At 41.1% G+C, this 24,366-nt stretch overlaps 1 protein-coding gene across 2 annotated transcripts in view; it reads left to right on the top strand.

Annotated features, from left to right (window-relative positions):
- The window catches only part of LOC126100879 (cell cycle checkpoint protein RAD1-like), a 63,648-nt gene that overhangs the window by 27,970 nt on the left and 11,312 nt on the right, over window positions 1-24,366 (top strand). For both annotated transcript variants that reach the window (XM_049911544.1, XM_049911543.1), the window contains 2 exons: window positions 293-527; window positions 8,821-8,885. In XM_049911544.1, coding sequence (XP_049767501.1) covers window positions 293-527; window positions 8,821-8,885 — 300 coding nt within the window. The remainder of the gene's footprint in view (window positions 1-292; window positions 528-8,820; window positions 8,886-24,366) is intronic.

The raw sequence follows: 24,366 nt of genomic DNA, 5'->3' as shown, positions 1-24,366 counted from the left end.
TTCATAATTTCAAACTGTATTGAAAATACTGAAGAAATGGAATGTGTAAGTAATTTTTTACTAACATTTTGGCTCCTTTTTTTGTGAAGCGGCTTTACAACATTGTGTTTAAAATAACCCTGTGAAAGTATGAGTATGAAAATATCCATCATGAAGTTCAGCTGTTCAGCATTTAATTATTTTAATGTCAGTTTCATCATAATGTCTTGAACATTGATTTATAAGTTAAAGAAATCTGTATGAATGTTAAAAATAAGAAAAAACAAGTTACTGTGGAAGCTTCCACTTTCAGATTAGAAGAGGACGGAGTTGTGACAGATTGTAGTATTCGTACCCAGGAACCAGAAGAAATGTTGGATTTTGATATTGAAAATGCACATGTACTAAACAAAGTGATAGCTAGAGCTGATAACATGAAAGATGTTCTAACTGAATTGGACTCGACTAGTGAATTTGTTGAACTTTTATTGTCACCTGATCCTCCCTACTTCCGTCTCGCTACAACTGGTAATGCGGGTGATACAAAGGTAATAACAAATGGAATTTCACTTCCACCACATTTTAAGACACCATATGCCTCTTATTAATTTCTGTGTTGATCAAGCAGTGGATATTCCTGGTTGAAATAACGACGATATTACGAAAAAGATAGAGTGCAACTCACCATATAGAGGAGATGTTGAGTTTCAGGCAGACACAGTAAAAAGACTGTTGTACATTAAGCCATTCAACCAAAAGACCTCCTTCTCCAGTACACACACACACACACACACACACACACACACACACACACACACACACACGAAATCAGTGTCTCTGGCCTCTGTGGCCAGTATGTGCGAGATGTGCTTGTGTGAATATAGGGGCTACATTTGTCTTCCACTTCAGAAGAAGGGCTGTGGCCAAAAGCTTAATGCGTAATAATCTTTTCTTTCTTCTGTATTGTAAGTATCGATCTGTCCTTTTCATAATATTGTCTTTATTGATCAAGAAGATGTTTGCATATTATGAGCATACACATATAGTTTATAATTAAGATAATATAATAATGTAAATGAGTTTAGAGTTTTCTTTCTTTCAACGTCTTAAAATTTACTTGCTTAAAAAATTCTGATGATGAATGTAAATAGTGATCTAATGTGTATGCTCATAAGATTCAACTGAACTCTGAAGAAAGAGACAGCTTATATTTCATATGGGGAAACTGTCATAATTTTCTTAGCACAATTTGTAATGGGTGTCCTATAAGCTGATGTTCTTATTAACATGAACACAATACAAATTAGTTTTTATTTAACTCTTTAAAACTCATTCTTATGCATGTTTATGAAGTCACAGAATATAAATGCAGTAGAGTGTGGATTTATAATCAGATGTGGCATATTTTCTTTCATGTTGCATTTGTTTTCAGTTATATGTCTAGTATTTGAAACACTATGCAGACAAAAGCCCAAACAATCTGGTCCTTATAAGCATTAATTATGCTGCAGTTTAGCTTCTGCTTCAATAGACTTACTGTAATGATTTCTTAAGGACTGTGTCACTATGGTGTCATTCTGTAATTTTTTTTGCCAAGAAGCCTTTTTTGTATTTAAGTTGCGTATCTCTCAATTTATTTTGTAATACAAAATGCATGAATTCAACTTGGGAGGTTTTTTGAAAGACCATAACCCAGGGTATGACTTCAAAGTTCACAGGGACAAGCGTTTGTTAATTGTTCTGTAGATCACATTTACAATGAATGTTATTAAGTTGAATTGCACATATTAACAAAGGAAAACACACACGTGTTTCAATGTCTTTGTATGATAGATCACTTTTGTTAGAGTGGCAACATAGCGTAGGCTCTCTGTAGTGTTAATATGCAGTTTGTATTGCCTATCATCCAGTCATCTGGTGTGTGTGTGGAGGGGGGGGGGGGGGGGGGGTCTGTAAAAATAACTATTTTTATTCAATATTTCTTCTGTGATATATAAGCAGTTGTTTGTTAGTTAGTTTCATGTTACATGGATCATTTTGCATGATAAATCATAATGATGTGGAATGAGTCATTGTACATTCACATCGCAAATTGATTTCTAAATATGGCTACATGCTGAACCTTTGTAAGGTGTTTTCTTTTATGCAGATATGAATTAGTAATTCCTACCCATTACCTTTTAAACATTGCAATAATGGCAGTTCATCTATGGAGTAGAAGTTGTCAAGAAGAAAATTTTTCAATTTTGTTTTCAAATTTTACTTTGCTGTCTATCAGACATTCTATATCACCGGGTAAGTGATCAAAAATTTTAGTTGCAGTGTTGTGAACCCTTTTTGTGCTAAAGACAACCTAAATGTGAAGTAATGAATGTCATTTTCCTTGTGGTATTGCAATTATGTAGATCATTGTTGCTTTTGAACTGCAGTGCATTATTTACAACAAACTTCATGAGGGAAAAATATAGTGTTGAGCAATAGTCAGAATGTCAGCACTTTAAACAGATGCCTGAAAAATGAACATGGGTGAGCACCACATTTTTTTATACAGCGTGTTTTTGAACAATGTAGACTCTTTCTTTCTTAAAGATGAATTCATTCCCTCAGAACCTTATTCTGTATGACATTACTGAACAAAAATATGTCAAGTTAATTATTTATCTCTCCCCTGGATTTGCAGTGATTCTAAGTGCAAATGTGGCTAAGCTGTTTTAGGAGTACCAGAATTTGCTTCTTCCAGTTTAATTTCTTATCTAAATAGACACCTAAGAATTTCAAAGTTTCCACCTAGTGTATTATTTCATCACCACATGTACAATTTATCATTGGTGTAGTCCCTTTAGATGTGAGAAATGACTATGTTGTGTCTTTTTAGAATTGAGGGAGAGGCCATTTGCAGAAAACCAGTCAATGATACTTTTTAGAACTTTGTTTACCATTTCTTCTGTTTTTCTATTGATTCCAGTGCTAGTGTCTTCTGCAAAAATAACTAATTCTACTTGTTGTGTATTAGGAGGAAAATCATTTACATATATGAGAAACAGTAGTGGACCTAAGATTGAATCTTCGGGAACCCCATAGGTGATTTCTACCCAGCTAGAATAATGTCACCATACTACATTGGTTGAATTGCTGAGTACAGATTTCTGCGTTCTTTTGGTTGGATATGGCATAATCGTTGGTTTACTGTATCATCGATCCCTTGAAACTTCAATTTATTTAGGAGAATATTGTGATTCACACAGTCAAATGTCTTAGACAGGTCACATAAAATACCAACAAGCACTGTTTTGTTATTCGGTGTTTGTAAAATTTGGTGGGTGATAATGTAAATGCCATTCTTAGTGCAGAAACTCTTCTGAAATCCAAACTGTGATTTGCTGAAGGTATTATTGTTGCTCAAATGAGGTACTATCCTAGAAAACATCACCTTCTCAAGATGTTGGAAAATGATGTCAGCAGTGAAACAGGTTGGCAGTTACTGACATATCTCCTATCACATTTCTTAAAGAGGTGCTTGACTACAGTATATTTCAGTCTCTCTGAAAAAATGCCTCGAGTTAGTGATGCATTACATGTTTGAGATAAGAGTGGGCTATGGAGAAACATTTTTGCTCTACGCTGGAAGACACTTCTGCTATATCTCAGACATTTTGTTTCTGTGGGTAGATTCTCAGCTAGTTCTGTAGCTGCGTATTTCATCCATGATCATCTTGTAGACATCTGTTTAAGGAGTTGGGCATTCTGACTGTGCCAAAGCTACATTCTGTAAAGAGTAATGCAGATCATTTTCCCCTCTGTGTTGTATTTGTGAATATCTCTGTTACTCTCAAACTCAGATGGATAGTTGATAACAAATTTCATATGTGAATAAATGTACTGTGTGGCTGTAGATAATACTCACAGCTGCTTAAAGAGATGCCTACAAGATGTACATGTGTGAACCACTCAGATAATTCTGATTACTATCTTTTGTGCAATGAAGGCTTTTTGCCTAATTGGTGAGTTACCCCAAAATATGACCCCATGAGACATCAGTGAATGAAAATATTTTCACCTACTGGCTTCTATATCCCAAAGTTGCCAATTATTCGTATGTCAAAAGTAGCCGAACCTAACATTTTGGCACTACTTCATATCTTTTTTCTAGTTTTTAAATTTTGATCAATATGCTCACATAAGAACTTTGAGCTTTCCACTATATCTATTCTATCTTCTTTATATATTAAGTTAATAGGAGGTGGGATGTTTTTGACAGTACAAAACTGGATGAGCTATGTTTCTCCAAAGTTTAAAACTAGCTCATTTGTGCAAAATCAAGCAGTAAATTTCACAAAAACTTCATTGGACGATTCTGTCTCCTGATTGAAATAAAACGGTAGAGCATTAACATACAACAAGAACAGTAGTGAGACAGAGACCATACCTTGTGGGTATGTAATTTCTCACCATCCAGATGAAGAGGCATCCTTCTTTCTATTACTAACAAAGCCTAGGGTGTCTGTCAGCTTTCTGTTTCTTAAATAAGGAGTAAGCCAGGCATGTGCTCACCTACATACACTGAGGTGACAAAAGCCAAGGGATACCTCCTAATATTATGTCAGACCTGCTTTTGCCTGCTTGTGGTGCAGCAACTCAACCTGGCATGGACTCAACAAGTCATTGGAAGTCCCCTGCAGAAATATTGAACCATGCTGCCTCTATAACTGTCCATAATTGCAGAACTGTTGCTGGTGCAGTATTTCGTGCACAAACAGACCTCTTGATTATGTCCCATTATTGTTTGATGGGATTCCTGTCAAGCATCGAGTAGGCCAAACCATTCACTCAAATTGTCCAGAATGTTCTTCAAACCAGTTGTGAACAGTTGTGACCCGGTGACATGTTGCATTATCATTCACAAAAATCCCTTCGCAATTGGCTGAAAATGGTCTCCAAGTAGCCAAAGATAACCATTTCCAATCAATTTTTTGTTCATTTGAAGCAGACGACCCAGTATATTCCATGTAAACATAGCTCGCACCGTTATGGAAACCACTACTAGCTTGCACAGTGCTTTGTTGACAGCTTGGGTCCACGGCTTCTTGGGGTGTGCGCCACACTTAAACCCTATCATCAAGTCTTACCAACTGAAATCATTTGATCAGGCCATGGTTTTGCAGTCATCTAGGATGCAGCCGATATGATCATGAGCCCAGGGAGACGCTGCAGGCGATGTCATACTGTTAGCAAAGACACTTGTTTTGGTCGTGTGTTGCCACAGTCCATTAAGGCCAAATTTCGTTGCACTGTCCTAACGAGTAGCTTAAAAAAAAAAGATATATGGATACATTCATCATCCGCCCCACTTTGATTTCTGCAGTTGTTTCACACAGTGTTGGCCATCTGGTAGCACTGACAAGTCTAAGCAGATACCACTGCTCTCAGTCATTAAGTGAAGACCGTCAGCCTCTGCTTTGTCCTTGGTGAGAGATAATGCTTGAAATTTGGTATTCTCAGCACATTCTTGATGTTGTGGATCTCGGAAGATTATTTTCCCTAATGATTTCCAAAATGGAATGTTCCTTGCGTCTAGCTCTAACTACTATTCTGCATTCAAAGTCTGTTAATTCTCATTGTGTGGCTATAATCGCATTGTAAACCTTTCCATATGAATCACCTAAGTGCAAATGCACTGCCTTTTTATACTGTGTGTATGCACTACTGCTGCAATCTGTATATGAGCATATTGCTATCCTATGACTTTCAGGACACCAGTGTGTTCCATAAAAATTTATTGCCTGTAGTGGAATATTACACTTGACACAATCAAATGCTCCCAATAAGTCACAGAAGACCACAACTAAACACCCTGAAATAATGTTGCATTAATTTTTATTTCACTGAGTATCAAACTGGGTTGTAGGACTATTGTATGTGATTTAGAATGATTTCCGCCTGCGGTAGTATTTTACATATATGAAAATTTATGAGTGCCCCAGTGGCTGTACCACAGATTAATTTGTATATCTTCTTGTGGGTGACAATATCATCTATCATGGTTTGGCTTTCAAACTACACATCATGCTCTGTGTACTGGCTGAGTAAATCTGTTCACACTTCAAAGGCAGGCAGAGTAGGGAGCTGGTTCATTACCATACTCACTTTAAAAAGTATGTGATAGTTAACCCAAAATTGGTTATGACATAAGTCAGACACCATCTTCCCTAAGCACATGGCCTTGCAGCCAGGGAAACCTACTTCTCACAACATTTCACTGACTCCAAACTTACCATTTTGTTCCTTGCTTAAATAACAGATTAGGTCCTCAGACATGGGAAGATATGCAGTTGAGGCTTTTGTGTGACCATTCATTCATTTATTGTCCCATCAAGGACAGCTTATGCTCTAAATTAAGTAGATGTGTTTCTTCCTAGCACAAGATACCTTAATTCCAGAAGTTGTCCATCCGTTATCCTTGCTTCAGTTCAATTTTACCCTTATTTATTTTAAGAGAGAACAACACTTATAGTGTTCGTCAGTATCTTTAAGAAGGGGTGTGTGTGTGTGTGTGTGTGTGTGTGTGTGTGTGTGTGTGTGTGTGTGTTTCATTTTGTCTTCGTCTGATATAAATAGTAAACAAAACAAAATTCAGTAATTTAGCTGTTCACAATTCTTCGGCTTAATTAATGCAAAGTAATACAAAGATCCAGAATGAGATTTTCACTCTGCAGCGGAGTGTGCACCGATATGAAACTTCTTGGCAGATTAAAACTGTGTGCCTGACCGAGACTCGAACTCGGGACCTTTGCCTTTCGCGGGCAAGTGCTCTACCATCTGAGCTACCAAAGCACGACTCACGCCCGGTCCTCACAGCTTTACTTCTGCCAGTATCTCGTCTCCTACCTTCCAAACTTTACAGAAGCTCTCCTGCGAACCTTGCAGGAAGTTTAGTACAAAGATGCTTGCTCATAAGATTGTGAGAGCTGATGTTCAAAAATGAGTCAGGAAACCTACCTCATGCTAAATTGAAGAAACTTTGGCCCATACAGAGGGATACCAGCAGTCTTTCTTCTCATGTGCCATCCACATATAGGGGAAAATGAGGCTGGTACACTAGATTCCCTTCCACTGCATATAATATTGCGGCTTGCAAAGCACGGATGTTGATGTAGATTATTATAGATAGGGACACAAGAAGAACTCCTCAGAACTCCTCTCAAATTTCAGCTAAACTGAGGAAAGAACTTAAAAAATTGTCCCAGGGTATGCGTGGGGTGTGCATAAATCATGAACTTAAAAGAAAGAGTGCAAGAAAGGGAGGTGAAAACCATTCAGAAAAATGTTGAGAAAAGAAAATCTAGTATGATTACTTCATTTTTTACTGAAATTCCTCAGGAAACAGCAATCAAAAAATATTTTGTAGATCTTTTTCCAATACTGAAGTGTAGAATGTCATTACTTGTAAAAATGTGTTGTTGATTTTGTTTGCGAATTACAATTACCAATAAAGAAATTTATATGGTCTTAACAGGGCTTTTTCGCAAGATATTATCAAAAATGAAAACAATTTGTTTATGCTGTATCTGTTTCTTGACATAATTTGCCATCTTTTAATAAACTTTATAAAACATTTATAAAACATTTTATTACCTTTCAGTCGTATTTCTCAAGTATTTCATCATCTTTCTCATCATTTTCAAATGTCGTCATTGCTTCTCACCCTGTAGACATTAAAAGTTATGCTCTGAATGGAGCACAATGTGTAAAATTCCTTGGGGTCCAGTCACATGAAAAAGTTAGAATTGAATCAAGGCGTGGGTAAACTAACTAGTCAGGAAGTTCAGTTCAGCATGTTGCACTCTGAGAAGTATCTCTAATTGTGTTGACTGAAAAGGAAGAGTGTATGTTAGGTTATTTAGCATATTTTCAGTCCCCGTTGTCTTTTGGAATTATCTTCTGGGGTGATGCACCTAAAGTAAATAAAGTGGTTATTCAGTAGAAGTGAACAATAAAAATATTATGTAAAGTAGATAACTGTACATCTCGCAGAAGCCTTTTTAAGGATCTTGGATTCATACTCTCAGTTCTTGATTCATGTACTCTACGGTTTTTGTGACTGATGACAAATATCAAATTCATCTGAACTGTGATATACATGGTCACAAGACAGAAAAATAGTTTTCATGTAGATCTTGCCTCCCAGTCCAAGGCTCAGAATATAGTTATGTAATGTGGTGGTAAGATATTCAGAAAGCTGATATCTCATGTAAAGCCAGGAATTAGAAAGCCAAGTATTAGCCATTTTGAATATTTAGATTCAGGGAATGAAAAGTTCTGTTAGCTACATGGCAAGCTAGAATGTTTGTGTTGCAAAGTTTTGTGACAAGTAGTGATAGACTATAAATTGAACTGATTTTTACAGATGAAAAAATATTTTCTTTGGAAATTACCATTGTAATGAAGCAAATATTAAGTTACATATAGCAGATAAACTGCAGCTTTGTAGTAGAACTGAAGAGGCAGCAACTTTGATCAAAGTAGCAGTTGTCTTTCTAATTTTCTCGATTAAATTTAGATGTTGTAAGTCTGAATAGCATTAAGCGGTATATACGGTAGACAGTTTAAGTTTGTCTGGTTTCTTTATCTTATGTTCATGTATGACTAGACTCACCTTTCCACTTCCCTGAAGGTTTTGATTTTTGATGGCGTCTACTGAACGCAGAGAGAGAGAGAGAGTGAGTGAGTGAATGAGTGAATCATGTTTATTTATATATGGCATTACTTGAAACATTTATTTATGCAAATTATTGTGAAGACTTCACCATTTTGGATTGGAAACTATTTTCTTTCCATTTTCAGGTTGACATTTCCAAGGATAGTGACATGATTGAATCTTTCAACTGCACCACAACTACTGTTTCAAGGTAAGCAAGTGTGTGTGTGTGTGTGTGTGTGTGTGTGTGTGTTTGTGTGTGTGTGTGTGTGTGAGGGGGGGGGGGGGGGTGATGAATGCATGCACGCACCAACCACTTTGGCAAGTACAGTCCAGCCCTACAGTCAACATTTCAGCAATGGGTTTGACTTTAGAGACAATAAAGCATGAGCACATTATATCCATCTCCTGAAAACATACCTCCAGGAGGCAGGACTTCACTGAATGGGGTGGCATGTTATACACTATGTGATCTAAAGTATCCGGACACTTGGCTGAAAATGACTTACAAGTTCGTGGCGCCCTTCATTGGAAATGCTGGAATTCAGTATGGTGTTGGCCCACCCTTAGGCTTGATGACAGCTTCCACTCTCACAGGCATACATTCAGTCAGGTGCTGGAAGGTTTCTTGAGGAATGACAGTCCATTCTCCAAGGAGTGCAGCACTGAGGAGATGTATCGATGTCGGTTGTTGAGACCTGGCACGAAGTCGGCACTCCGAAACATCCCAAAGGTGTTCTATAGGATTCAGGTCTGGACTCGCTGCAGGCCAATCCATTACAGGGATGTTATTGTTGTGTAACCCCTCCACCACAGGCTGTGCATTACAAACAGGTGCTCGATTGTGTGGAAAGATGCAATCGCCATCTCCTAATTGCTCTCTGAATTTTACTTTTGGCAATACACACGCTGGCAGATGACGTTCACCGGGCATTCGCCATACCCACACCCTGCCATCGGATCGCCACATTGCATACTGTCATTCGTCACAACACACAACGTTTTTCCACTGTTCAATCATCCAATCTTTACACTCCTTACACCAAGATAGTCATCGTTTGGCATTTACCAGCGTGATGTGTGGCTTATGAGCAGCCACTCAACCATGAAATCCAAGTTTTCTCACCTCCCGCCTAACTGTCATAGTGCTTGCAGTGGATCATGATGCAGTTTGGAATTCTTGTGTGGTGGTCTGGATAGATGTCTGTCTATTACAAATTGCGACCCTCTTCAATTTTTGGCGGTCTCTGTCAGTCAACAGATGAGGTCGGCCTGTATGATTTTATGCTGTACATGTCCCTTCACATTCCCGCTTCACTATCACACTGGAAACAGTGGACTTAGGGATGTTTAGGAGTGTTGAAATCTCGTGTACAGACGTATGACACAAGTGACACCCAATCACCTGACCACATTTGAAGTCCATGAGTTCCGCAGAGCGCCCCATTCTGCTCTCACACAGTGCCTAATGACTACCGAGGTCGCTGATATGGAGTGCCTGGCAGTAGGTGGCAGCACAATGCACCTAATATGGAAAACATTTGTTTTTGGGAGGTGTCCAGATACTTTTGATCACATAGTGTATCTGCTGAAATGAACCCTACTGTTGAAGTTCTAAGTATCGAGGCTGTACATGGACCAGTAAACCGTACAGTATTTTGACAGATTACATTACATCTATAAAAATCACTCATATTCATTACAGTCAGAAATAAACATAAATAGTAACAAAATATACATAAAATAAAGGCAGTTATAGTTTATGAACAATTTCAAGCAGTTTTTAATGAGTAAAGAAACTTTAATAGTTATACAAATTGTTGCAAGATAAAATTAGTGTCGCCAGTCTGATTTGCGAATGATTTTTAGTGAGTAAAGAACCCTCCAGGTGCTCACGGTTCTTTTGTGAGTTTGTGTGTGGCACACACGGGGTTCGAGCTACTGCAGCCAATTCTTCCTTCCCTGGCTGCATGTCCTTCACCTGGGCCTCTCTCCATAGCTATGCTCCTTCCCCATAGCCCCACCCTTCCCCTATCTCAGCATTCTGATTTATATTCACCTGGTTTCGGCTTGCAGTTTTGTTCCTTCTGCCTGTTCTTTCATCCTTTTTGGCGTTTATGTCCCCGCTTGAGGTTTGACCTCCACATCAAAATTTCCTGTTTTTAGTGTGAGCCATTTGGAGAAGAATTCCTTCCCTAGCATCTACGGCATGGAGTCCTCTCCCCACTTCTTTCCCCTATCCCTCCCCTGCTGTAGCCCCCTTCCACCCTGCTTGGTCAGCCAGCATGTGTAGCCAGTCCGTGTGGTGGGGCTGTTACGTGTCCATATAGCTGAGCCCCCTGACAATACAGGGATCACACTGCTGATACCTGAGCTGTTCCCTCCCAATGTATGCCAAGGAGTGGTTGCTTGTCTTCTTGGAGCATTGGAACTCCAGGCAATGGCCGCTGTGCGAGACAGCCCGTGGGGAGAACCCCTGGTCGGAGCGAGTGGTATCAGGGCAGATGCTTGGCGCATAAAGTGTATGAAGCTGCAAAAATCTGGCCAGTCTCAAATGGCTGTCTCTTTACATGGTGAAGGATCATTGAATGCTGCTTCATATGACCCAGCAATCTTCCCTTCCCTGGCTACACCATGTGAGAAGGGCCAGGCTCTCCATCATGGCATTAAACATTTTCCCCACTAGCTCATCTGTACGAGGACGGATGGGGACACAAATCCACCAAAAAGCCATTGTTTTTTGTGGAAAATATCGAGAACAAATTTGGTGAAGTGAAGTCACTGAGTTAAGATGTGGTCAGGCTCCCTGGTGATCCAAGCTGCTGCTACCCAATCTGCAGCTCTTCATGCCTGTGATTACCTTGGCTATGCCCCAGTGTCTGTTCTCCTTACCAATCTCTGAAAATGGTCCAGGGAGTGATTTTTTGTGAGGACTGCATCTTGCAAACTGATGAGGAATTCCGGGCTAATCTGGAGTGAATTACATTCTGGCTTGAGGAGGGGGGGGGGGATACCCTTCCAGAGGAGGTCAGTGCTACAGATGTGACATGAAGCCGTACGTCCCTCCACCTATACGGAGCTTTCGGTGCTTGAGTATAGGTCGTACATCTTCCTGCTGTACAGCAGACCCTCCATATGGTGACTGTGAGCGCCCACTCCATGAGGTAAGTCTGCGTTCTGCCAACTGTGTATGTGTCAGTTGTGCGGACCGCCTCTCCCCTCGCTTGCTTGATTGTCCAGCTTACAAGAGAGAAAACAAGATCCAAGAATACAGGTCTCTTGATTGCCTGTCTTATGCTGAGGCTCGCCAAAAGTATGAGAGACTCCACCCAGTGTCACTATCTTCAACTTATGTCTCTGTTACTTCATTTCCTCCTCCTACCCCCGGCTGGAAGACTCCTACCCCCGGCTGGAAGACTCCTACCCCCACTTGGCCATAAGATGCACCATCTGTGTGCCCCAAGGTCACCTGCTCTCTTTTGGTTCCAGATCTGGCTGACACCTGTACTCTCTCGGTGCCCTGCCACCTTCAAAAGAGGAGGAGGAGGAGGAGGAGGAGGAGGAGAAGAAGAAGAAGAAACAAGTCCCAATACAAGACCCCCCCCTCCCGGAGGTGCAATCTCCCCCCTCACAACCTGAGTCTACATCTTATTTTTGGATGTCACCCCATCCTTGTCAGTGATGACTACTGATCGACTGACATGACCCCCTCTCGGCTTCTTTATGTCTAACTTGGACTCTCTTCACACGATTATCCTGTGGAATTGCAATGGATACTGTTGCCACCTACCGGAAATACGTCTTGTCTCCTCCTATTCTGCTTTCTGTCTTGTTCTTCAAGAAATGCATTTTCACTAATGACCACTCTCCAAGATTTCATGGTTATTGGGCGTTCTGTCGGAACTGTGCCGGCCCCGGTGTAGCTTCTGGTGGGGTCTGCACTTTGGTTTGCTCTGATGTCATTAGAGACAGGATCCCCCTACGTACCAACCTGGAAGCAATAATGGTTCAAGTGAAAACGAGTCTGGCAATGACCATTTGCAATGTCTACCTCCCTCCAAGTAGGCCACTTCCTTATGTTGCACTGTCTACCTTAATCCAGCAATCCTGCCCCTGTTTCTCCTCCTTGGGGACTTCAATGCCCACAAGTCACTTCAACGGGTAGGGGTCTCCTAATTGACCAACTTATTAAGGACCTCAATTTGTGTCTCCTGAATGAGGGTTCCCCTGCCCACTTCAGTGCCACTCACGGCACCTTCACTTCTATCGATCTCACGGATCTCCTCCTCTGCCCTCGTGGCTTCCCTACATTGGTCTCCCATGATGACCTTTGTGTCAGTGACCACTTTCCAGTGATTTTGTTGTTCCCCTGCCGCCGCCAGGCAGACAGACTCCCATGTTGGGCACTCCACAGGGCCAGTTGGCCTTTATATATGTTTACTGTGTACTTTGACACCTCCATTTCAAATTCCAGGATGCAATCATGCGAGGCGTCTCTGGCACTGTTCTTCATGCTGCTGGCACTGCTGCCCCCTATCCACAGGTACCCCCTCATCCCCGATGGTACCGTGGTGGACCAAGGATGTCGCAGTTGCTGTCTAGGACTGCTGATGGGCACTGCAGCCATTTGAGTGACATCCTTCACAGACTAGTCTCTTCGTTTGTAAGCGTCTCTGTGCTAAGGCTCGTTGCCTTACTAAGCAGAGTAAAAAGGAATGCTAGGAGTGTTGTGTTTCCTCCATGGGGACATATGCCTCTTTATTGCAGGTTTGGTCCAAGCTCCGTAGCCTTCTGGGCCGCCAGTGACAGTCAACTGTCCAGTGTTTAACCTCCAAGGTACTCTGTGCACTGATCCATTGGTCCTTGCAGAACACCTCACAACACACTTTGCAACAGCATTGGTGTCCTCTTCCTCTCCTGCTACCTTTCTCCATCAGAAACACAGAGTTGAACAGACCCCCCTCTGTTTCATACTGCAACATGCTGAGCCCTATAATGAACCATTCAATTCTCGCAGCCTCTTACCTCTTTACGAGACATGGCCCCAGGCCTGAATTCCATCGACAACCAAATGATCCAACACTTGGACATTCCCCAGAGGCAACATCTCCTCAGGGTCTTCAACTGCATTTGGCTGACGGTGCTTTTCCATCGCAATGGCGAGACAATATAGTCCTCCCCGTCCTTAAGTCCAGAAAGAACCCAACGTCCCCCGACAGCTACCGCTCGATTAGCCTGATGAATGTACTTTGTAAACTGATTGAGAGGATGGTTAGCTTCAGATTATGTTGAATACTCGAATCTCGGGGCCTTTTGTCCCCATATCAGTATGGCTTCCAGGCAAGACGATCTCCAACTGACCATTTACTCAGATTGGAAACAGCCATCTGACAGGCTTTTACTCGCTGCCGGCACCTTGTCACGGTCTTCTTTGGCGTACACAGGGCATATGACATGGCTTGGCACCATCACATTTTAGTTACCCTCCATGACTGGGGCTTCCGTGGTCCCCTTCCAATTTTTATCTGCGAGTTTTTATCTCACCAGCTCTTCTGGGTTCGAGTTGGCACTTCACTCAGCGCCCCTTGGATTCAGGAGAATTGTATCCCTCAGGGTTGTGTACTAAGTGTCATACTCTTCTTCATTGCCATCAATGGGCTTGTAACCTCCGGTGGGCCTCAGGTTATCCCGGTGTCGTATGTCGAGGATTTTTGCATCTGGTGCAACTTGCTCTCTGTAGCATCTGCTGAGTGCCGGCTCCAAGATGCTATCCAACAGGCCTCTGTATGGGCCACCTCCCATGGGAACCAGTTTTCTCCCTTCAAAACACGGGTTACGCATTTTTTATGATCGATCCAGAGTAGACCCCGATCCAGAACTTTATTTAGGTGACCAGCTCCTCGACATTGTAGCATAGTCCCATTTCTTGGGCCTTATTTTTGACAACAAGCTGACATGGCTGCACCATATTCGCCACCTAAAGATTATGTGCATGCGTAAGCTTAATGCTCTCCACTGCCTGGCCCATACATCTTGGGGTGCAGACCATGCCCATACTACTCTTCTCCATATTTACAGTGCTCTGGTCTTGTCCAGACTAGATTATGGAAGTCAGATTTATTGCTCAGCAGCTCCTTCCACTTTGAAACTGCTTGACCCTGTTTACCATTGTGGGGTGCGTCTGTCTATTGGTGCCTTTGGCATTAGTCCCGTTGATAGTCTCCTCACAGAAGCGGGGATTCCCCTCTACATTTACGACAGTGCCAACTCCTGGTTTCTTATGCAATCTCCATTCGCCAATTCCTTGACCATCCCGTGTACCCTATGCTCTTTGCCATCGAGGCATGTCTCCCTCCTGACACTCGCCCACGAGTGGGATTGCCAGTTGGCATGCGTCTCACTTTCCTCTGTCGGGACCTCCATCTCCTCTCACTGGAATGCACCCCGTGCCTTTCCTCCCAAACCCCAGTCCCCTCACAACCCCCAGATGGTGCCTAGACCGTTGATTAGGACCGAACTATTCCAGGATCCTAAGATCTCTGCTGCTCCTATGATTTTCTGACATCTTGTGTGTGTCATCCTTGCAGAGTTCCAGGGTGCCGCCATCTTTTACACTGATGGTTCTAAGACAATCGATAAGATGGGATACACTTTCACGTCTGATGCTGGCTTAGAACACCGTACATAACCGGGATCATGTAGTGTGTTCACAGCAGAACTTCTAGCCATTCGCAGAGTCCTCCACAGTGTTTTAATTTATTCAGGCTCAATGAACAGCCTGCAGGTTGTCGACTGATGCTACTCTCATCACCCTTTGGTCTCTGCTATCTGTGGCCTTCTCTCTGCCCTTGGCCATGCCGCCTGTTCAATTGTCTTTCTTAGGTTCCCAAGTCATGTAGGCATCCCGGGGAATTAACTGGCTGACCGTTTGGCTAGAGAAGCAGCTACTTACCTGCCATTTCCTTTCATGATTCCAGCTGTAGGTGGAATGACATTTGATGTGCTACTGCTCACAGTAATAAATTCCGCATAATCGAGGAGTCTACTGCAGTTTGGCACTCTTCCTTCCTCTCCTCTCGGAGCCAGAATGACAGTACCCCACATATTGATGGAATGTCCCCTTCTTTTGGCCCTTTGAGCTAAGTATGGTCTTCCAGATTCCTTAAATTTAGTATTAGCAGACAATTCACAGATAGTTTAAGTGGTCCTTGGTTTCCTCCATGAAAATGGTTTTTATTTCCAGGTCTTGGAGCAGGGACAAGGTGGTTGTGGTTGCGACCTCTTTTCCAGTCTTCTCAGTGTGTAACCCCATGACCACTCCCCCGTGGAAGGACTCCCCTTTTTCCAGTTTTTAGATTTGGTCTCACCTTTTATGCCTTTTACTGTGTGTGTGTAATCATCATTATTTTATAATTTGGCTCTAGTGACTGGATCTGTCCACTTTTAGCGGACCCTCTTTCTTCTGTGACTAACTTCCTGATTGCCCCACCATTTGGTCCCATAACCCCTCTCAATTAATCAGTCAATCAATCAATAGTGAGTAAAGAACTGGTAATAATTTCAATGAATCGACTGTCTCAATGAAGTATTTCATAAGAGAGCTGCTCAGTCCACATTTATCTGTAGTGTTGATTGTGCACTTTAATATGAGACAGTAATTAACTAGAACATCACTTCCTCACATTAACAGTTACAAAAACATTCCATTTGAAGTAATTGAGGAATTTAATCTGCAATCCTGCTTTCTATACACAGATATCCCCTAATCACAAATACATGTAAATGAACATACACTTGCCACAATTTGCCGACAGTGAAGTGCTAAACACAGTTTAGTCATGTATTTTTCATGTTTGTTAAATTTTATTGTCAGACTTAAGTTACTTTTAGATTAATTGTTATCTTTCATGAAATTTATAATCTGTTACAACATTGCACAACTAGCTGCCAGTGCAACTTAACTACATTCAATTTGTAAACTGTTTTTCAGGATAACGCAAACCTCTTGTAGTCTTTGTTAAGAAAATTTTGCGGTTTTTAATTATAATTGTGATGCTAAAGTAAATTTTAAGAACCTGTTGCAGGTAGCATGACTTGGGGCAATAACAGTATGTAAAATAAACGTATATGTCGTGTGACTAGGGCCTCCCATTGGGTAGACCGTTTGCTGGGTGCAAGTTTTCTATTTGATGCCACTTCGGCGACTTGAGTGTCGATGGGGATGAAATGATGATGATTAGGACAACAAAACGCCCATTCCCTGAGCGGAGAAAATCTCAGACCCAGCCGGGAATCGAACCCGGGCCCATAGGGTTGACATTCAGTCGCGCTGATGACTCGGCTACTGGGGGCGGACATAACAGTATGTATGCAGATGTAAATTAAACTGCATTGACAAAAGAACACACAGTAAGTGTGATTTACAATATTAATGAAAACAGTATATTGCATGGAGGTGATGAATCATACTATATGATTTTAACCTCAGTGTTTATAGGATTCACGAGTGGCTCTTCTTCTAATTAACAACTGTCATGGGGCACTATTTAAGCACTCCATGTCCCTAGTAAAGGCAATGACCACCTGAGGCAATAATTCCATCAACTGTATAAATTTTAGTCTTGTATCTAAACTGCTATGTGTTCACTATGAGGCTAACTCCTGACTGGAGCTTTGTCCGCTGTCTGTGGGCTCTCTTCAGGACCTCCTTTGCCATTGCCCTGCTTTTGCCTCCTTAACCCAGATGGACTTCCCTCTGGCTTTTCCTAGCCTGTCGTTACAGTTTTAAGTATTGAGTCTGTAATGGACCAGTGAAATGCACTATATTTTCACAGATTACATAACTTCCATAGAAATTCTTCATATTTATTCAAGTCAGAAATAAACATAATTAGTAACAAAGTGTACATAGATACAGGCAAGTATTGTTTATGAACAAATGCAAGTTATGAATGACAAGAAGTTTTGGTATTGCTCCCTTCGGAGGCATGTTGACAGACTGAACACTGTACAGAAGTGACTTGTGCTTTTCAGGTTTGGAGACATAGCCCACTGCATTCAACTGTGTTATGAATGCATGTTAATTTTATTTACAGTACAAGCAACTGTTTTTAGCAATTTCCTGTGGTAAAAAGAGTGCTGAGAAAAAACTTTACAATAAAAAACATCAACTGTAGAAGGTACAAGATTGGTGTAAACCTCTTCTTGAACAGTTTATATGAAATAGCACCATAATTTTTGCATCATGTATAGCAACGGATCAAATGAGGAAACTACCTTGGCTACACAGTGGTTTTACCCAATTGTATTCTACAGGGTCTGCCTACCAAATAAATTTACATTGTATAATGCAGTGATGTACCCAGTCCCAAAGGCATTGGAGCAGACAAGGTGTGATGTGATCAAGGGAAGGAGTGTGTCACCTCCTTCATTGTTCTTAAAGCTCTTCGAACGTTCCAGAAAATGTACTCAGCAGAGAAAATGGTATAATAACATACAGGACTCCTTTTCCTGTGACAACAGTTGGGGGAGGAGGCAGGAACACATGGGAATAAAGAGAAACAAGTAAGCTGATGTAGCAACTGTGAAAGAAGTAAGCTAATGTAGCAAGGCCTATTGAGGCAACTGAGTCACTGCAGGCCACTGTCTCACTGCTGAGCCAGAAAGTCGTGCACCACTAGGAAAATAAGTGCCGGAAGGTGTAGACCAGCAGGCTAGCAGTTGTGAAATTAAATTAACCAGCATTTGCATTCCTTCTTCTGTTAACAGAGATGGGATAAAGTCACACTCATCAATTTCCATCTAGGAGACAGTTCACTTACACCTAACTTTATGCTCTCACAGAAGAGCCTTCTGTTTGTGGCTCTATCAGCATACAAATTGAGTAGTCTCATTTTGACAGAGTATGTACTGTATTCTCATAAGGACAACAATGTAAGATGGTACCTGCCCTCTGTTCTAGGTGATGCCAATACTAGTGTGGTAAGACATTTAAAATTATGTTCATACTGTCTATACTCCAGCCTGAGCTTTTAGACTGCCGATTTTAGTGTGTTATGGAGATGCTGGCACATCCTGTCATTTATTTGTGATCTGCCAGCCACGTGTATCTGCTATTTTGTTTTGGATTCTTCTCTTTGATCAATATTTCACTGCTTTTAACTACACTCACCTGTATGTATATAGTATGGATTCTGCAGACTATAATACCTACCATCATCATTGTCATCAATGGCCCAAATTGACTAGACACTGTCCAAATAATATCTGATCAGGCTCCAAGCAGGTCTACAGCAACAGTGTAAGTCTTAAATCTTACGATACTCCCATTGTGCTGTTTAAAACAATGAAAGATGATGTACTGTAAGCAGGGGTAAGCAACAAAGATTATACTAAATAAAACACTGTTATTATGTCTGAAGTGACATGGGTTTCAGCTGGATAACAAACTAAAATGGACTGTACACTTCAACTAATCAAGAAGATCGGTTTTGCTCATAGGAGTTTCATTATTGCTTAACTACAGTCCAGACAGTAGAAGAAAGTGCTAACTGTCAGTTTAACCCTTTAATGCATACTGTAGCTGATAAGCTACAGACCACATTTCTTCGATTTATTCCATATGGAGAAACATTTTCGATCAAATTCGTTATGTAGCTAAGTGTATACACTCCGCTGCAGTTTCTAGTAGTTCTTCATAGCGATCATAGATGGCAGGACGAGCTGAAGCAGTTCGACAGTGAGCTGTGTGGACATACTGCCAAGTGGGTGTTTTGGCGGAAAGTTGAGGTGTGTTTTTGGTGTTTGTGCACTGATTTCTGGGTTTGAAAATTACTTTTTCATTTTGAAAACGTAAGTAGATATGGTGTAAACAGTTAATTCGAGTGTCTTTGCGATAGATTTGAAATGAGGCCTGTTTTTGTGTATGTAGCTTATCAGCTACATTTTTCATTTACTGCATTTCAGGCGCTGACGTAAAAATGTCTCGAAAGAGTCAAGAAGAAATGCTTATGGAATGGTTAGAGATTCCACTAAGCAGTGATGACGATCTTGAGTGTTTCTCTGACGATTCCATTCAAGATGAGACACATGTTGCTCCAGAATCTGTTGATTGTGATAGTGACAGTAGTGACGAAGAAAGTCAAGTACCAGTAATTAGGACTGAAGATGTTTCTGGAACAAGACAATCTGATGTTATAATGAAGGAATCGACGTCACAGTTGTCTGATAATGCTCTGAAACTGCCATGCAGCAGCCAAAATGTTACCAAAAACAGCAGGAGTGTGGTTTGGAAAGATAAACAGTTGATTATTCCCGAACTGCAGTCAAAATTTCATGGCAATACTTCATTACCAGAAGAAGTAATAAACTTAAATACTCCATACCAATTCTTCAAACATATATTTCCATCTAAATTGTTTGATCTAATTGTCGAAGAGTCTCATAGATACAGTGTGCAGTGTAATCCTGATAGACCAATAGATTTATCCTGTGATGACATAAAAAAATTTATAGGCATCTGTCTCGTAATGTCAATAGTTCATGTACCTAATACGAGGGATTACTGGGGAGAAGTTACTGGTACTCATCTGATCAAGACAACAATGACAGTGAATCAGTATGAGCAAATACGTAAGTTTCTTCACTTCAATGACAACAGTGCAATGATACCCAGGGGTGAAAAAGGTCATGATAGACTCTTCAAGATAAGACCCATAATAGATCTCGGTTTCAAACAATACCTGTTGAGGAGTGTATTTCTGTTGATGAACAGATATGTTCAACAAAGGCTAGAATTTATTTGAAACAATACATGCCAAACAAGCCTCATAAATATGGATACAAATTATTTGTTATTAGTGGCATATCTGGTTATGCCTACGATTTTGAGATTTTCACTGGAGATGAAAATGAACCAGAAAAAAGAGTGACTGGGGAGGAAGACTTGGGAGCAAGTGCAAATGTTGTAGTTCGACTCAGTAGGATACTACCAAGAAATATGAACCACAAACTGTACTGTGACAATTATTACACAAGTCTGCCACTGCTTCTATGGTTACATAAACAAGGAATTTACTCACTTGGGACAGTCAGAAGAAACAGAGTGCCAGACTGCAAGCTCCCTTCAGAAGCTGAGCTGAAGAAAATGGCACGAGGTGCATCAGTAGAGCGCATCGCAACAGTGGATGGTGTCGACATATCAAATGTAGTGTGGAAAGATAACAAGAGTGTGATGTTGCTTTCTACACTTGCTGGACAGCAGCCTATTCATGAAGCAGGGAGGTATGACAAAAAACAAAGTCAAGAATAACAATACCTTGTCCACAAATAATTAAGCTCTACAATAAACATATGGGAGGTGTTGACCTTCTTGACAGCATAATGGGTCGACATAAAATTCTTGTGAAAAGTCGAAAATGGTATATAAGATTGTTTTACCATCTCCTGGACATGGGAGTAGTCAATTCCTGGCTGTTGTATAGGAGAGTAGCAGAAACCAATGGGATTAGGAGAACTATGAAACTCTCCGAATTTCGAATGGAAATTGCTCACTGTTTGTGTCGCTCAGGTCAAACTTCAGCAAAACGTGGAAGGCGAAGTAATGAACTCGAAAACCAAATACAAGCTAAGAAGACAAAGGGGCCCACAGCACATGTACCTCCACAAGATGTAAGGCTGGATCAAGTAGGTCACCTGCCTTCGTACTTGCAAGTGAGACAGAGGTGCAAAATGCCAGGATGCAACGGATTTTCCTGGGTTCAGTGTAATAAATGTGCAGTTGCATTGTGTTTGCACAAACAAAAGAACTGTTTTCAAACTTTTCATGTAAAGTGATTATCACATGCTTGGGTACAAACCTGTTGGAACTAGATACCTTATTGTTCATATATAAAAGTGTATAAAATATACAATAAATGCTCAATATTTACAACATTAATGTCCTATTTATTATTTTAGGATTTTTCCCTTCCTATACAAAGTATTTAATCATAATCAACAATTAAATTACGAGAGATTTGGTCAAAATTGAGGGAGCAAAATAAGCACATTTATTGTGGCTCGTAAGGTGTTAACTCAAAATGTAGCTGATCAGCTACAAAGCGATTTTCAACAATAGTGCTTTGTTAATTTAATTTAAAAAATTTTTCAATATTTTTTTCGAAATGTAGGCACTATAAACTAAACATGGTAATTTTTACAGCTTGAAATAAAAAATCATGCATTTAAGGGTTAACAGTTGTGAAGAGGATAGGTTGCTGTTAATCTTAAACGAAAAGATTGATAGGACACAAACAGTCACACAAGCAGTCACATATATCATATGTCTGAAACTGAATTCCTTGCTCTGCAACATCTGAAAGAGCATTGCAGACATCATCTGCATAAGTTATCCAACCTGCTGACATCCTACAGCTGCCTTGGGGCACCACTATCCAACCCCTATCCTATCCACTGTGTTCCCCCTCGTGAATCCCTCATAGCATCCAGACCCTGTCTAACTGACCATTTCAACTTGCAGATCCCCCAAAACTCCCTACCAACACTCCACTAAATCCAGAGTCAAAACGATCCCAGAACACTGTTAACATTTCCACCAAAATCATCAGTCCCATAGAAGTTTCAGCCCTATCCAAGGCCTCACCTTCAGCTCTATTCCCAAATTTCACCATGTTGGACTTGTCAGAGACCTACTCTCTTTCTCGAGGTCCCTGCAATGGAAACACTTTTTTGCCACCAATCCCTCCAACCAGAGCCAACCTAATTCCAACATTGAACCTTGCCCCTCCCAGTTCGTACAAAAAACCCATCATGATCTTCCCCCCTCCCCCTCCAATCTGACCATCACTTCAACTGGCAGCCCACACATAATGAAAATATCGTAGACTTCATAGCTACAAACAGGCCAGACGGGGATTAGTGATAATGATGTCATCCTAGCGACTATGGTTATGAAAGTTAGTAAATCACTGAAGTACAGCAGGCAGATTCCATATTTCCAGATTTCCTAAAAGCTTTTGACAAGATCCCTCACTGCAAACTGTTAATGAAGGTATGAGCATACAGAATAGCTTCCCAGATATGCAAGTGTCTCGAAGACTTCTGAAGAAATAGAACCTAGTATGTTGTCCTAGATGGCAAATGACAAAAGTGTCATCAGGAGTGCCCTAGGTAAGTGTGGTAGGACTGCTATTGTTTTCAATATACCTATATAATCTGGCAGACAAGGTGGGCAGCAATCTGCAGTTGTTTGTCGATGATGCTTTGATGTACAGGAAGGTGTCAAAGTTGAGTGACTGTAGGAGGATACAATATGACTGAGACAAAATTTCTAGTTTGTGTGATGAAAATTTAGAAAAAATGTAAGTTAATGCAGATGGGCAGGAAAGACAAACCCATAATGTCTGGATACAGCATTAGTAGTGTCCTCCTTGAAACAGTCACATTGTTACATTGCAGACTGATATGAAATAACATGAGCATGTGAGCATAGGGAAGGTGAATGGTTGACTTGGGTTTATTGGGAGACTTTTGAGAAAGTGTGATCCATTTGTAAAGTAGACCACATATAGGATACTGCTGCAGCCTTCTTTTGAGTACTACTAGAGTGCTTGGGATCCATACCAGGTTAGAGCAAAGGAAACCATTGAAGTTATTTAGAGGTGAGCTGCTATATTTGTTACCAGTAGGTTTGAACAACACATAAGTATTGTAGAGATGCTTCAGGAACTCAAATGGGAATCCCTGTCGGAAGGTGATGATCTATTTGAGGAACACTATTGAAAAAAAGTTAGAGAACTGAAGTTTGAAGCTGACTGTAGAATGATTTTACTGCTGCCAATAAACATTTTACATAAGGACAATGATGATAAGATATGAGAAATTAGGGCTCATATGGAGGCAGATTTACATTTGTTTTTCCCTTGCTCTATTTGCAAGTTGAACAGGAAAGGAAATGACTAGTAGTGGTACAGGGTGCCCTCCACCATGCACCTTACAGTGGCGTACATTGTATGTATATATATGTTAGACTCGAACAACTGAACCATATCTGTTGTCAGAGCTTTGATTATCTGTCATCAAACCCTGAAATGAGGGACATCGTACCTGAGATCCCACCTACCCCTCCTAAAGTGGTGTTCCTTCACCCACCCAACCTCTGCAGTGTCCTAGTCCATTCCTATGCCACTCCCAATCCTAGCCCCTTGCCCCAGAGATTACATTGCTGTCGGAAGCCAGTTGCAAGACCTGCCCAATCCACCCATCCAGCACATTCTATTCCAGTCCTGTCACAGAATTATCCTGTCCCATCAGAGGCCGAGCCACCTGTGCAAGCAGCCATGTCATATATCAGCTCTTCTGCAGTCATGCACACCTTTTTATATTGGTATGACTACCATCCAGCTATCCACCAGAACGAATGGCCTCTATCAAACTGTGGCCAAGAGCAAAGTGGACCACCTTGTGTCACAACATGCAGCTGTACATAACATGCTTGATTTCAGTGGCTGCTTCACAACACAAGCCCTCTGGATCCTCCCCTCCACACCAGCTGTACTGAACTGTCCAGGTGGGAGTTACCCTAACAACACATTCTCTGCTCCTGAAATTATTCCGTCGTTAATCTGTGTTAATCTACTTTCCACACATTCTCCACACAACGGTTTACATCCCTTCTGCCCTATCACCTCTCG

This window comes from Schistocerca cancellata, chromosome 9 (assembly GCF_023864275.1).
Source record: "Schistocerca cancellata isolate TAMUIC-IGC-003103 chromosome 9, iqSchCanc2.1, whole genome shotgun sequence".
In the NCBI taxonomy this organism is placed as follows: Eukaryota; Metazoa; Arthropoda; class Insecta; order Orthoptera; family Acrididae; genus Schistocerca; species Schistocerca cancellata.
The sequence above is the reverse complement of the archived record's forward strand: the minus strand, read 5'-3'. Positions and strand labels throughout refer to the sequence as shown.